The 15,866-nt window shown below is 35.1% G+C and overlaps 2 protein-coding genes and 1 non-coding gene across 3 annotated transcripts; all 3 read right to left on the bottom strand.

Moving 5' to 3' along the window:
- Positions 1 to 795: 795 nt before the first annotated feature.
- LOC111984551 (outer envelope pore protein 37, chloroplastic) lies at positions 796 to 6,677 on the bottom strand. Its single transcript, XM_024016177.2, is given in 8 exon segments — positions 796 to 1,210; positions 1,687 to 1,807; positions 4,457 to 4,551; positions 4,741 to 4,911; positions 5,283 to 5,369; positions 6,114 to 6,210; positions 6,212 to 6,426; positions 6,428 to 6,677. Coding segments are annotated over 8 exon segments (1,017 nt in total). The 5' UTR covers positions 6,527 to 6,677; the 3' UTR covers positions 796 to 1,078.
- A 1,199-nt stretch (positions 6,678 to 7,876) lies between these two features.
- Positions 7,877 to 7,950, bottom strand: TRNAI-AAU (transfer RNA isoleucine (anticodon AAU)). Its single transcript has one exon. It is a non-coding gene; the product is annotated as a tRNA-Ile (tRNA).
- Positions 7,951 to 8,770: 820 nt separating this feature from the next.
- On the bottom strand, positions 8,771 to 13,663 carry LOC111984552 (la-related protein 6B). The gene is given in 10 exon segments (XM_065774972.1): positions 8,771 to 9,404; positions 10,072 to 10,105; positions 10,107 to 10,216; positions 10,663 to 10,731; positions 10,820 to 10,867; positions 12,430 to 12,529; positions 12,618 to 12,697; positions 13,002 to 13,073; positions 13,177 to 13,271; positions 13,583 to 13,663. Coding segments are annotated over 10 exon segments (912 nt in total). The 5' UTR covers positions 13,617 to 13,663; the 3' UTR covers positions 8,771 to 9,134.
- Between the last annotated feature and the right edge of the window lie 2,203 nt (positions 13,664 to 15,866).

Here is a 15,866-nt window from a genome sequence, read left to right on the forward strand (position 1 = left end):
GACACGGTGCCACGAAGGCCACAAGATCGTAGTGGCAAATGAAATGCTATAATTGGTAGTAATAGTAAGAGCATTTGAATGTAATAGTTGCTGAAATGAATGAATCAGAAGCAAAACTTATTAGGCCAATATTATAAAATATATAATATATATATATATATATATATATAATTTATATCTCTAGCATTTCTCTCTTTTTTAAAAGATTAATTTTCACCCACAATTTTTGGGCCTAGGCTTTGAGTCGATCCTCATTAGAAGAGTAGGGCTTAGTTTAATTTTGACCCAAAGTTGAGGAGAGTGTTTTTTTTTTTTTTTTTTTTGGGAACAAGACTCCATTTACCATGTGAAATAGAAATACGTTGAAAATACATGTTTTTTAAAATTAAACATAGGCCAAAATACATTATTAGTCCTTAAAATTTACTTAGTGAGCACAATTAATATTGATCCCTTAGTTTAAAAAATAAACATTTTCTTCCATTAAAAAAATACAAAATTGAATTGACACATTAAAAACCCATGAACGATGAATCCCACACTGGACCAATTCCGGTAATACCTAATGTGATTTGGGGATTTGAATTCAGAGCATATGAAGTCATCACATTCTTGAATATCCAAGTGGCTCGACATTAGCAGACAAAAATGCATACCAAAAAACAATGTCTTATCTAATCGTCTTATAGTACTTCTTTGAAGGTTAGATGAAGATGGAACAGTTTAGAGTATAAGGGGGTAGTTCCAGACATCCCTATCACCCAATGCAGCAAATAAATTATTTTGGAAAAGAAGTTATCAAATAGAAAATTCTATGCATAAAAAATTAGCAATGAAAGTCATTGCAACAGGGGATAGCTTTATGTAGTTGGAAATTTGGAATTCTCTTAAAATTCTATACGATCTTCCTGTCACATGATGGCCACTAAAGCTCTAATTTCAAAGAGAATAACAACCAAATGATGTTCATTATGTAGCAACAAGCATCAGTACAACGGGCCGTGATGTAACAGACTGCACTATCATATAGAACCAATATTTAATGTATAAGAAAGGAGAACGGGCTGTCCAGAATTAATCATATGTCCCATCTTTTTTTGACCCGGAACATCAAGGCTGAAGATCCAATGTTGTCTTGTGGCACTTGGAGCATGAATTGAACTTTCATCTTCATTGGAGCCGTCTTTGCTTTGCCGCCTTCATCTCCAACCTGAAACCAGATCATTATAAAGCCAAGCAAAACTTAGCTCAATGTTCCAGACAAAAACAACTCTCTTGCAATAAATTTAACTAATCTATAATTGCGGAATTGATAAACTCTTTTTGCTATTTTGGAGAATGTCTTATCAAAGTATACAGTGAAGTGATGAAGAAATAAACACATGGTCAAAGCTATCCTACTCTCTAATTTCAACTTAAGCTAGTGATTTAGAAGTATATGAGCAGAACAATCTCAACCATCCATTAAGCTCACTGTTCTTTGGGTGCTCATAAAAATAAGCCAATGATCAAAAGATGCCAGAGTCCTTCAAAAGACCTGACATTCCTGCACCAGATAGCTCATAACAAGCATGCCTATGTTGAGAAAATTATCAGCTGTGAAATCTTTCTACTGTCCAACTAATTAAAGATAAAGAAAAAAATATGTTTAATAACAGAAGCAATGAAGCAAATAGGAGTACTTACCCAAAGAGAGGCCCAGCCAAGGCGCACCTCTGAATCATAACCAGCTTTAAACTTGAAGTCTTTGCCATGTACGTGCTTGTACACAGCACTCCAGTATTTGGAATCAAAATTGTACCAGTAGCTGGCCATTGAATGATCAGAACAATCATAAGTTGCAAAATAAGCTGGAAATAGATGAATGGACGAAATGAAGGCCAGCAAAGAATGAAAACCTGTATGCATTCTCCCATGCCCTAAAAGGTTTAGTATTCCTAACTTGTGTGCAACTTTAACATGGTTCTAAATGTTGAAACAATATCCCCCAACACCCCCCCCCTTTTTTCTGCTTTACTGAATTGTTAAAGACCATGGTGCAGAATTGTGTCAGAGCATGTAAATATTATAAAAAGGGAAATAAGAATGACAAAAAACGCATCCATCACTCTTTATATCTAGAGGCATAATTTGCATTCGCCATTTGATAGTCTTTATAATAAAGATTCACACCAATTATCCACATGAAATAAATTAAAATAGAAAATAGCAAATAAAAGCCATTATACACACAATTTAGCAATCCACATTTTGAGAGGTGAATCTAATCTCTGGCCATGTCAACAATAACAGATGAGCATGTAAGTCAGATGTGTTTGGCATTGCCACAAAAACACACAATTCTGGTACTTCTAGGCTTCTAGCCAACATGTTTCACTAATTGTTTCACACATCTTGTCGTTGCAATTTATAAACAGTGGACAGTTTCCATGGAAGATTAATTCCATTGAAGGGCACTCAAGGTTAAGGATCATGTGATGCTTTTCCAGCCCCTTCATGAGAGAAATACTTGGAGCTAAAATTGGTATGGCAAGGGTTTTGAGAGAATCCCAACATAAGCATCATCTTGTAAGCTTGACTTGACTATGAGGGTATTAGTAAGCTGGATATTATAGGGTAACCATGTCACTTGGAATTGCTTGATTTATTGATTGGTTTTGGTGAAAAATGGACAAAATGGGTGTGGTTGCGTTTTTAATGTGTGGTTTTCTAACTTGGTTACTGGCAGCCCAGCTGATCTTTTTTTTTTTTTTCATTAGTTCTAGAGAGTTAAAAAAAAAAAAAAAAAAAAAAAAAAAAAAAAAAAAAAAATCCCTTGTCACTACTCTTGTTCATACGTAGTAGGATGATAAATAGTAGAGGAAATAGTGGGGTTATGGAGATATTCCATACACTATTTGTTAAATAGTATATGATATGATTTTATTTTGTGGGCAGATTCTGAACAACATGGGTATATTTGAAGCTTAGGGGATAATACAAATATAAGTGAATTGGTAGTTTGGTACCAGTAGGCAATATTGAGGGAGTAACAGAATTAGCCTAAGTGCAGGGCACTAAGGTGGGTAATTTGCATCAAACGGGCAAATTTTTGGCATTAAGGGGTAGTTTGGGCACACACATAAAGGGGATTGCTAAATAATATTTAAATGACAATTTATTATACTCCATGCTGCCCCATTTTATTTTTTACCTTTTTAGTTCAATACAAGATGGCTCAACAGAGAAAAAAGGGAGTCCACCATTACAATATTCAGTTTGCCTGTGCTTTTCAAGATTGAGAATTACAATCCAAAGCTAATTTTTTTGACATCTTGTATTCTAACTTCTAGTAGAGGTGAGGAGTGAGGATAAAATGTCTTGGAGGTTAACATGGTCTAGAAAATTTGAGGATGGGTCCTATTATGATGCTTTGAGAGAGCCTGAGGCCATGAAATTCCCTTGAAAGAGTATCTGGGTGTCAAGATGCCTTGGAAAGTTTCTTTTTTAATTTGGACAGCCACATTGTGAAAGATTTTAGAAATACACTTATCTCCAAAAGAAGAATGTTATATATTGGAATTCTATAAACAGAGGTAGTGGGGAATTAGTTCCTCACCTTTTACTCAATTGTTTGATTTGCAAGAGAAACTTGGTCATTTTTGTTTTCCTTCTTCATTGTCTCCTAGGAAGCATGATGTGCTTGTGTTGGCAAAGGTGGTTTGGTAGCCCATAGCAGCATAAAAATTTGGATTTTTTTTCCTTCTAAGTAATAAAAATGATTTAGAGAGAGTTGAGTAGTAGGTCTTTTGATGGTATTGAACTTCTGCAGCATGTTACCAGATCCTTTTTTATCATTATATTATTGGATGACTGCTGCCATGGACTGTGAATCTGTGATCTACACTTTTCACACACTTTTTGTTTATTCAAGCTTTATTCTTCTTCTTTTTTTAATAAAATTATATTACTCATCTATTTATTGATGCAAAAAAGATAGAGAGTCGCTAGAGATGGTTTGGTCATGTTCAAAGAAGAGTGACTAATGTACCAGTAACAAAAAGTAAGTTGATTTAAGTTGAGAGAATGAAAAATGGTAGAGGAAGACCAAAAATAACATTAGTAAACGTAAAAAAGGATATGTCAATTAAGAAAGTTTAAGAAAGTATGACTTTTGATAGAATAGAATAGAGGAAAAAAACCCATGTGGTCAACCCTGACTAATTTGTTAAGGATCCATAGTCGACCCCAAAAATTTGGGACTAAGGCAATGTTTTTTTTTTTTTTTTTTTTTTTTTTTTTTTTGGTGTGTGTGTGTGAGTAAACCAAAAAAAAAAAAAAAACACCTAGGTAAGAATTCCAATACAATAAATTAAAACCAAACTAAAATAGTATATATCTAGTTATAAATTCCAATCAATCATGGACCACAGAAAAAAAATATTTCAAGTGTAGAGAGAGAGAGAGTCTTCCTAACCTCAATTTATCTGAAGGACCAAACCGGCGCTTGAATGCAAATGAAAATACATTTGAAGGTAAAGAAACACTTGGGATGAATGACAATTCCTCGTCCTGCAGTAAATTCAAACTTTCATTAACATAGTTTGAGAAATGAAACATTTAAAAGATCGAGAAACAAACAAAGAGCTAAATTCAAACAATCCCAGCATTAAGGAACTATAGAATAGCAAAAGTCTATTCATCTATCACATGGAATTAGGTGAAAAAAGTCAAGTGAAAGATAAAATGCAAAGTGCAAACCTTGTAGGCATATCTTAGATTCAAATCTTCATCCTTGTATTGAGCAGTGCAGACTCCATTCAAAAAATGGCCTTTAAAAATCCCATTCACAGACAATGTTCTTTTGACTTCCTCCTCTTCTCTTTCTTCTAATGATACTTCACCAAGGGGAAATTTAAGGGTTGCTCTGGGCTGCAGTATTAGGAAGGTAACCAAGGTCATAACTCCTAAAGATTATTAGGACTTCGTTTGGAAATATAAGCAGAAGAGGCATTGCACTTGATACTGACTGAAATGGTGTTAAGGCTTACACTTTATACTCAGCAAACATACAATATTTGATAAGTTTTGTGTCTCTATATATATAAAAGGGGGAGAGGGGGTTGGTATACAAAAGGGAAGATTGAAGAAAGTAATTGGCTAGCAGCTTTATATGGAACAGCCAAATAGAGTTGAAATTCTATGTCACATTATAATGCCCCACAAAACCAAAACTCCAAAACTTGGCTCAAATGAGAAAATGACACAACTTTTAACTCTTAAATGCAAAAGATAATACTCACCACACTAGACGGAACTGGAGATGTCAATTCAAATGCATAGCCAGGATCAGCAATGTTTGCAACCATTGACAGCTCTCCTTGATGTGCCTAAAAGTTAATGACATGTTAAAGAGATGGTAGAAGAGCATAAATAGATTAAATAAATAAATACATAAATTACAGGCATCCTTGCAAAATGAAACAAGGAACATAACATAAACAGCAATATGAAGTACCACACCTATGTTTTCCTGAAATCATAGCGCCTTATAAGAAAGGAAAAAATCAAGCTTCAAACATCCACGACAATATATTGAATTTTGACTATGAAAAGCTCTTGAAATTGAAGCACCAATGTCAAACAAATCAGAATTACAACATTATTAAAGAAGTCAATTCGGACATTAGGTGTTCCAAAACATTTAAAAGATCAAAGTGGCAATCAAAGCCTTCTTCACTTCAATCCCAAGATGAATTTCACCCCAAACAAACAGAATTCATATTTCATAACCAAGCATCAACAAACACTCTGAACATTTGCATCTGAAACACTCCAAAACAAAGAAACACCATCTCCCAGAAGCACCCAGTACAGCAAAAAAAACCATACCTTTAAACATGTAGGAGTGAAAGAAAAATATGATGCATGTAGATAGAGCCACGAAGAAAACAAAGAAAACCCATTTCCCAAAAGCACCCAATATACCAAAAAACCATAAATTTAGACATGTAGAGAGAGAGCCATTCGAAAAATAAAGAAAACCCATTTCACCAAAGCACCCAATATACCCCCCCAAAAAAAAAAACCATAAATTTAGACGAGTTAAGCAAGAGGAGATAGAAAGGAAGGACCTTGACATCATGGAGAGCACGAAGCTGCAACCTAGAACCGAGCTGGAGAGAGGATTTGAGGAGAGCATTGAATTCCTCAAATCGTAGTGAACAGAGAGTGTTTGGTGATGAAGCTGAGTTGGGGCTGGATAATCTCGCCCTGGCTATCGTTTTGGAAAGAGAGCTTGAGCTTGGCCAAGTTGTCAAGGACCTTGCAAGAGATTTTGTGGAAGAAAAGGAAGCTGTCACTGTCGAACTCGGTGGTTACTCTTATGGGGGGCCTCGTTAGAGGAGGGAACGTAAACTTGCAGGCTGTGCTTGTGGTTGTGGTGGCGTGGTGGTGGTGGTAGTGATGGAGGAGGAGGAGGAGGAGATATTCTTGGGACCAGCTGGTTGGGGTACGGTGGAGGTGGGTCTGATGTTGAATCCGCCATTGGGTTTGGTTTGGTGTATGAGAGAGAGAGAGAGAGGCTTGGAGTGAATTTGAATTATGTTATGAAATGGAAATGAAGGTTTTGAAGCGGTGGTGGGTGAATGTGTGAGTGACTACGGATTTTGGAATATCGGTTAGTGCGTGGAGACTAGTAATAGAGTTTTTTTTTTTTTTGTATTTTATGGGGTTGAGGTTTTGGGGCGGAAATGTAGATGAGGAACGAGGATGAATGATTTCTTTTTATTTTTTTCATTTAATTTTTTCTTAATTTCACATGTACTTTTTTTTTTAAATGAAAAATTAAATGAATTTGGTAGTGGGGGAGGGGAGATAGGGCTTTAAACCACCGTATGAAACATAAAAAAGGATGTTGTTACTATTGGAATATCGCTTGAACCCTAAGCATATGTATTTGTGTATAGGAAAATATATTTTGTTTATTAGAGATAACAAATGTAAAATCATTTATTTGAATGGATTTATTAGGGGTATGTGGTGAGACATTTCCTGTCAACTACGTGTTACAATGTATTTAAATTTTGTACGTATGGTTTAACTAAACTAGAATGACAACAACAAAAAAATAATATAAAAAAAGTGGTTAGAGATGGCAATGGGACGAGATCAGAGCAAAGTAAGTCGGGATTTGGTGTAGGTTGGAAAAGTTTTACTAATACTAATGAGAGTGATAAGTCATAGATGAAACATAAAGAGAGAGTGATTGTGAGAATATTAAGAAATTAGAAGAGTTAAAAGTATTTTAAAAATGATAAAAGAATATGTCTATTAAAAATAAATTATAATTAGGATATACATAGAAAATATTAAATATATTAAATAAAATATAGATAATTAAATAAAAGATTTAAATATAGATATTTAAATAAAATATATATAAATGTAGATAATTTAAATATATATTAAATAAAATATACATAATCACCGCAAGTTAGAGTATGACGGTTTTTTCTTTTTTCAATCCCTGATGTAGCCAAATCTTGAGAATTTATAGTGACCTAAAATTTTGAATTAAAAATTGATTATTGTTGCTATTTTGATATTATTATTATATTTATTTATGGCAAGGATTTTAAATTTTGAATCTAGCAAATAGCTTTAAATCAAATACCTTTTTGACTTTTATTGAAATTTTGTAGAAGGAAAATATTTGGAATGTATATAATTATATGTTGATTTGGTATACGAAAGTTTCAAATTTTGAAATCATACAAATATGAAATTTTTTAGGTTGACTTGTGAACATAATTTGAAATCATACAAATATGAAATGGTTAATGTTAAAAAAGATGGAGATTGTTTAAAAAGAGGGAAAATAATATGTAGAGAAAAGTGGCCCATGCAGGTCTCGAACCTGCGACCTTCGCGTTATTAGCACGACGCTCTAACCAGCTGAGCTAATAGGCCAGTTGGTATGAATTGCCTTTGATTTATATATAATTGTTCAAGCCTCTAGGAAGTGTTAATACATAACCATTCAAGCATCATGTAAGTGTTTCAAATTACGGAATTTGGTTTCCTCAATCAGCGAAAGACATTGTCCAAGCCTCTCATAAATTACTGCCACCTTCCAGTACTTATAATTAGAAGTGCCACCTAAAAATTGTTTTGTGTTTACAAATACTATTGCTTACCCATAACTGGATTTGTCGTAGCATCTATCGGAATTATTGCTATAATGACATCTGGACCACCTTATCTTCAAGTCACCTATTCATCAACGGGCCACTCTAAGCTTATGAAGAGAGAAATTGTGCCTATAAAATCAAAAACGAAAGAGAAACGTATGGCTTACAAGCAGAAGAAGAGAGTCGAAAGTGAAAGCAAAAGAAAGAAACTTAAGTTTCGACCGCATTCATAGAAAGTCACACTGACACGGGGGGCCAACCAACAATAAGAAGGGACATCACTTAAAACAAATGTGGAACCAACTAAAACGAGTATAACTATAAAGGGCACCCATTTCTATTTTCCAACTACAGTTTTGAGGAATTATTGCTTCTACTCTTATCCTCCAACTCAAATCAAGAGAAGCCTTAATTCCAACTATTTTGGCGTCACTTCAGCTTTTGGTCCAAAACAAATTGTTCACATCCAGATATTTTCCCCCCGCTACGCTCTGCTAACTAAAAGACATGCTCCTGCCACTTCAGTTTAGTTCACTTTTACAATTTGGGATCATGTGAAACATGGAGGAGGGAGAGAGAGAGAGAGAGAGAGCAAGAAATATATTGAACAGTGTTATATTGCAATGTCATTTCTTCACTCACATTTACCTATAGGTATTGGAGACTCCCCACTATTTTTTTTTTTTTTTTTTTTTTTGCCCTTTCCCTTTCTACATTTAAATTTGAAAAAAAAAAAAAAAAAAAGTAAAAATCAATTGTCTCTGCATCATCCTTACTGAATTACATAACAAACAGAAGAAAGTACTCAACTTATACAGCTAATTTGACCCAAACTACCCTGGATTGACAGCCCTTGTAAAACCATGCCATCAACACCACACGAGAAGACAGTTTCCCACCCAAACATACACTTCGCAGGCACAAGAAAACCCCGTAATTAGTATTATGTAGAATGCCCAGTTATTATGCAATATTCACAGCAACTGGCTTCCCCCGACCCATAGCAAATCCTCTTGTGCCATCTGGCATTCGTGGTCCAGGAGGCTGCTTGGCTATAGCTGGCTGCTCATTATTAACTGCATTGTTTGAAGGGGGAGTTCCCACATGATTTCCACGGTTATTGTGGTGATTGTTGTGGTGGTATTGACCCCTTCCACGTCCCTTGCCCCGGCCACGGTTACGACCTCTCCTCTGCCCTCCATCTTTCTCGTTGACATGCTGCTGCTCCTCTCCCTAATCCAAAGAATTAAAAATGAGAATGTTATAACAAAAAATTATTGTTTCAAAAGAAAAAAGAACCACAGATTAATATAAAATATAAGTATCACATTACTTTCCAAATGTATATTATAAACAAGTCACTTCACTACTTATATAACATCTGCATCTGTGTCAGTGAAATGTAAAAGCCCTTGGAAAGGAGGACAAGAGATAGGTTGGACAATGTGTTACTGTTGTATGTATAATCAATAATGATGATTGATATATTTGCCTGTCAGGACATGAAAATATGCCCATTACTAAATGGCGGTCAGAGAATAAGAAAATAGACTGCATCCCACCCTTTTTGTTAAGGTAGGGTACCATGTGAGGCTACTAAAATCCCTGTATCTCACATCCTCTAACAAATTATGGTAGGCAAGTACTAGTTCTGGAAAAAAATAAAAATAAACATAATAAAACCCACATCTGTATTACTCTTAACTAACAGAAGAAACTGAAAAATAAAAGAAACTAGTGACTAATGCAATAAACAAAATAGACTACATTCCCTCAAAGCTCTAGCTCCTTTCTGAAAGATATATTCCCCCAAAGCTAAAAACAAATAACCATCTCTATTCATGATGCTTTCATAATTTATAATTTCTAAACAGCTTTCTGCCAATACACTGGCACTTACTGTTTGTTCATGTGGTTGGGCATCAGACTGTGGGGGGATCCTCCAACTGTTTCTCACTTTGCTGCTGATCAGATGTAGAAGTATCATCTTCCTCAATCACTTCCCCATCATGTCCCTTTTTTCCACGTGCTGAAGAAGGTTTTGACTGAGAAGAGAAAATTTGCAAGACACATCAATGGACGAATGCAGTCATTGACTGGACTAAAATTAGCATAGACGTCAAACTGGCTCTCTATCAAGCTTGACTTAGAATTGCATTCAACTAAAATAGCAACTGCAGAGAAACTACAGGAACTGTCCTGGTTTTAGGACCAACCAGATTGCACATCTAATGTACTTAAATTTTTTTTAAAAGAACCCATGTGCACGCATACTCACTCTCAGTGTTCACTTCCCCATTCCTATTATTTGCACTAAATTATACATTTATTCTGGAAGTATTTATGTTGAGAAGGAAATGATTTTTGACACTGCCCTCCAATTTTTTGTATTTGTTTCTCACATTTTCAGTAAGTGAACTTACTGAACACACTATTGCTGAATTGCAAACAAATCATGAAGAAGGAAAAAAGCTCAATATTTGGCAAATACCGTGCGTCTAAGCATTAAGCGGACCTTAAGGCCCCGCCTCCAATTCCCCTCCTCATTTAGCTCTGCAACCTGCAATAATAGAATTTACAGATAAATATATGCTAGAATGAGCACGGAAGAGAAATTGTGTCATGCAACAGAAAATTAAAGTACTTACTGCTTTCTCAGCCAGCTCAACAGATTCATACTCCACAAAAGCATGCCACTACATATGAAACAAAGGATTCAGATGTTAAGGCTTTCATATCCTATTGCATCAATGTCATATGTTTCCTCATAATCTAAAGTTTAAAAAGTCTACTATAAACTGGCTTAGCTTCCTCTAAATAGCTGCATTCGTTCAGCAATGGCAACCATGAATGGTTAGAGGAGGCATGTTTACATGAGGTCATAGGTGCATAGAGAAGGTTCTTTAAAAGCCCAATGAACCTGCAGATGATTGCATCATCTGCCAAATGCATTAAACTGTCAAATCAAACATATACCTAAAATCTGAATCATTTGGACAAGCATATTTAGAGAAAGGATAGCACCAAATATTTGCTCCTAAAAATTATATAATTCAAACCAGTGAATTTGAAACTTGAAAAAGAACCTGCTTCTTATGATCAGCATGGGATAGCTAATTCAAGGTTGCTGGGCCTCCAGAATTAAGAAAGATGAGAATGAGAGAGAGACGAGAGAATAAGAGAGAAGCTTTTACTCAACAGTTCAATTCTTGCCTATTACAATTGCTTATGCAGCTATGTATGCTTGCTCAATATTACATTCCAAGAATCACTCACTAACTCTCCCTTTACTCCTAACTAACAGATTTACTCAATTAAGCAAATGGCTTTATTCAATGCACATGGCTAACCAGTAACTGGTTACAACTATGATTAATTCCTATCACTTATCAAGTCAATACAACAGTCGAGGTGAGCTGGAGCCTGGATTATATAAAGCAATGCAGTAGTCATCAACTACTTAGCTTGTCCTAGCTCAGCTTATGCAGCAGCCACCAACACCTCATGCTACAGACACCAAGACTTGGCATAGAGCACACCAGCAGCTCACCAACTTAACTCAGTCTATGCCACACCACAGAAGCTACACCAGATGCCTTACAGAAGATATACACCAAGCTATCATGATGAGCAGTACACCCAAGCTAAATCACTGCATTCTTAACCAGAAGGACCTTAACAAAACTGCCACTCAAAACTAACTCCAAGTCTGCAGAGCCATACAGTGACAAGACACCACACAACTAATCACCAGACAAGCCTGCACCTCATGACACCAAACCAGAACACACAGCAAGCCCTTCCCATGGCAGGAGCACTACTAGACATATTGCCATACTGTTGTACTGTGCCCTTGAACCTTTGTTCTTTCCTTTTATTTTCATGGAAATAGTAGCAATACGCATTAACATAACTTCTTTTTTTTTAAGTGCAAAGAGAAAGGGCATAATATACCAAATGGGGTACATCGTATACCAAGAAGAACAAAAAAGAAAAACAAAATGGAAAGAGAAGATGTACAAAAGGAAATAACATCTGAAAAAGAAATCATCTAGGAAATCCATAAAGCTAAGAAAGGAAAAGTGGGTGTAAGATGAAGCAGAAGTGGTGATTAGTTGTAGTCAAAGCCAAAAACAGATATAATTTCTGACATAAAGAATTATTACCACCTTAAAGTTGATGAAGCATGATTTAAAACTTAAAAAAAAAAAACTGCCAAAAAAACTGCACCAAGGCAGTATGTCAACTTCCATATTACCTTGTTACTATAAAGCATGCCATCAGCTTTTCCTGATCTAGATGCCGAAGAAGCCCCACCATTGGACGGTTGAGGCTGACAAGTACGGATTGTCTTCACACTGCCAAAGGACCACTCAACATGATTATTTTTTCTATACAAGCAAGGCGTTGAGTTTGAAAATTTTCTATTAGAAAATATCTTGGTACCTTCCCACAGCAGAAAAAACTTTCATAAGGTTTTGGTGGCAATGATCCTCAGGCAAGTTTTCAGCAACAACTATTCGAGACTGTGAATCAAAATGAGAATTAGAAAATAAGATGTAATAACAATAGTTCAGTTGTTGGGAACTTAAAGAATTATCATTTCAAACAACAAAGATCTAGCTTGAATCTTACAAGACATTTTCAAGATAGATGATAACTTTGCATCGAAACACACACCATTATGCATAAGAAACAAGTTTTCTAAACAATCATTCTGAAATGCTTGACTTAGAAGGAATAGAATAACATAATAAACAGGTCAGCCAATCATCTCTCATAACAAACAGTAAAATCAGAACCAACCAACCAACTAGTGGATAAACCTACTTGCAACTCCTCCATTTCTGACTCAGTTAAGATACGCTGGCGTCTAACTTTCTTTCCATCTTCACTAACTACCTGTAGAGCATCAACAATTTTTTTTTATTACAAAGGTAAAAAAACAGATATACATGGTTAACAAAGAAGATTATTTGAAGCAAGACTGTATGAAGACACTCACAAGCTTTGATGAGTTCCGCAAAACAGCTGCCAGCTGGGAATGACTACTTATAAGAGCCTTAATCTTCTTGAAAGATGCAACAACAGATATAGGCACTATATAACAACAGAAGTATTAGAAGGAATTTAAAATGTCTCCAAAAGTTGGATTCAAATAATTCATGAAAGAGAATATCATATCTACACATTATTACTCTGTAATCAATAGCTTCACCAAAAGAGAAAGAAAAGAAGAAGTGTGTATATGTTCGAGTGTCTAGGAGCGTTTGCAAGTGCATAAAGATGCAGAAATTTCTGTGAAAATTATTACGAAAGAGAGCAGATCAAGCATGACAGCGCTTTCAAAGAAATAATCCTAACCGTGTCATAGACATCTGAAACTAAAATAAAGTAGCAAATGATATTACCAAATCCTTCAGCATCTTTGCTGATGAACCTCATTAGATGATCAGTAGTAGCCAGGTTCAAATCACTGAAATAATACTCCACCTACATATCAATATGCCATACAGAGAGATTTTTTTATAAGTAACAAAACTAGAAAGCATATACAGGGAGAAAACAGTGAAAAAAATATATGCCATACAGAAATATTAAAAGGCAACATTCAATCAAAGAGACGTTTAGGTAGTAGGAAAACTTGATAGCATAAAATTTATAATTCGAAATAACACAGCCATAAATAGAAAAATAAAGAAAAAAAACCAAGGGAAAAATGGCAATTTGTAAGAAAATAGAAGCATCAGCTCAATAAGTATTTTTATTTTTTGATAACATGGAACCTCATCAAGGCAAGGCCCTTGGGAACCTCAATAACGATTCTTATATAATCAAGCCAATGGAGACAAGTTTAGTTTTACTAGTATAAATTTTCATAACCTGAGACTCAGACCAAATACATTTAAGTATAAAATTATTATCATTAAATCCCTCTCTTACACAATATCTCTAGCCGGGTTACCTTCCATGTCAAAACACAGAAACCCTCTACATTACTTGCAAAAGACACCAATGCAAGTCCAAAAGTATTATCTATTGCACCACTGTCTTCTCTCCCAACAGTTTGAAAAGAAAAAATACAAGCAAACAATGAAACAATGAAGCAAAAATAAATCTCTCTCATTATAAAACCAACATAAAATTTCCAAACAACCTTTAATCAAAGGAGCATCGATATTAGCATTAAACCTAAAAATGCTCTTTATCAACAGGGTTGAAGACAACAAATGCACAAAACATTTGGTTTGAAGGAACTTCTGATATCTGCCATCAGATGAGAGTACATACACCTGAATCCCTCAGAAAGTAAAAACCACTGCAAGAGTGACGGCAGTGGTCACTCTTGCAGTGCTTGCACGTGGGTGGAAACCTGCTGGGCTTCTTGGTTTTAAAAATTATGAGGTCCCCCCCCCCCCCCCNAGGTCAAATATTTTGGGTAATGCCACTAATAAATATTTACTTATATTATTCCCTCTTACTATTCTCTCTAATATTACATGGTACAACCGTCCAAGACCTATATAATCTGGTAAAATATTGAAGTCTAAATAAAGACGTGTGGCTTTTAACATTGCCCATCACTGTAAGCCTCTAACATTGACATTAACAAATTATGAGAAGAGAATTATATAGCATATAGTATAATATACTTATATATCTAGACCTGGAATATTTCAAGAATAACCAGAATACGCGTATAACAAAAAGGACAAAGAAAAAAATTTAGTCAAAAAAGAAAAGGGATAAAAGATTCCAATATTTGGAATCTCCCGAAGTTAAATACAGAAAGAACATGTTGACATGCAGCCCCGAGGTTTTTGCCTTGGCTTGTCTTTTATCACATTTATAACTAAAATAATAAGTGTAAGGATATAATTTTCAAGAAATATTTTTCGTGAATGTTTTTGTGATAATGATTCATTATAATTTGTGATTGATACATAATAAAAACAATTTCAGTAATGAACTTGTGTGTTAGTCCAATCACAACTTGTCGCTTAATATGTTATGAAACATACCCAAAAAAAAAAAAAAGTTTGCCCCTAACATCAACTAGAAAGTAGAAGAAAGAATAGATCGGGTCGCTGGACCTGAAATGATGACAGAACAGAAGATATCATGATAACAAGGGTAGCCAATCACCGATTGCAATTACATCAAAAGATCCTACTCATACACCTGCAGAAACCTACATAATTAGCCTACAAATCAGATCTACCTCATAAGAAAATGTATAATCTTAGTTGGAAGTTCAGAACTGTACTACCCTACTTCCTCCTATTACAATAATCAATATCATTTGAAGACAATTTTAGTCATTCGAAGCAATAATTGATACATATAGAGAAACAAGATCAGGGAACAATATAGTCAGTAAGACTTTGAGATAATAATCGATTGCAGCTTATCATGATAACCTCCAGGTAGATATATTGATATCAATTCCAGACTTTCTAGAGTCCTGCGTAGTGTGCATGGCCACCCAGTTTTCTCTTCGGAAGGATGATGAAGAAGCAAGGTTTGGTCTTGGCGTGCTTGAATTTTGATGTCCGTTTCATCCCAGTCCCTCAGCATCTTCAGCACCAGAAAAAGGTATCACAGTCATGGTAGTAGCTGGTGTAAAAATAGATCGAAGGGGGTAGACTCATTTTTCAGCTTCTTTGGTTTCTGCTCTTGCTGGTTGCTTGGTAG

The sequence above is a fragment of the Quercus suber genome, unplaced genomic scaffold (assembly GCF_002906115.3).
Source record: "Quercus suber isolate HL8 unplaced genomic scaffold, Cork oak 2.0 scaffold_102, whole genome shotgun sequence".
Classification (NCBI taxonomy): Eukaryota; Viridiplantae; Streptophyta; class Magnoliopsida; order Fagales; family Fagaceae; genus Quercus; species Quercus suber.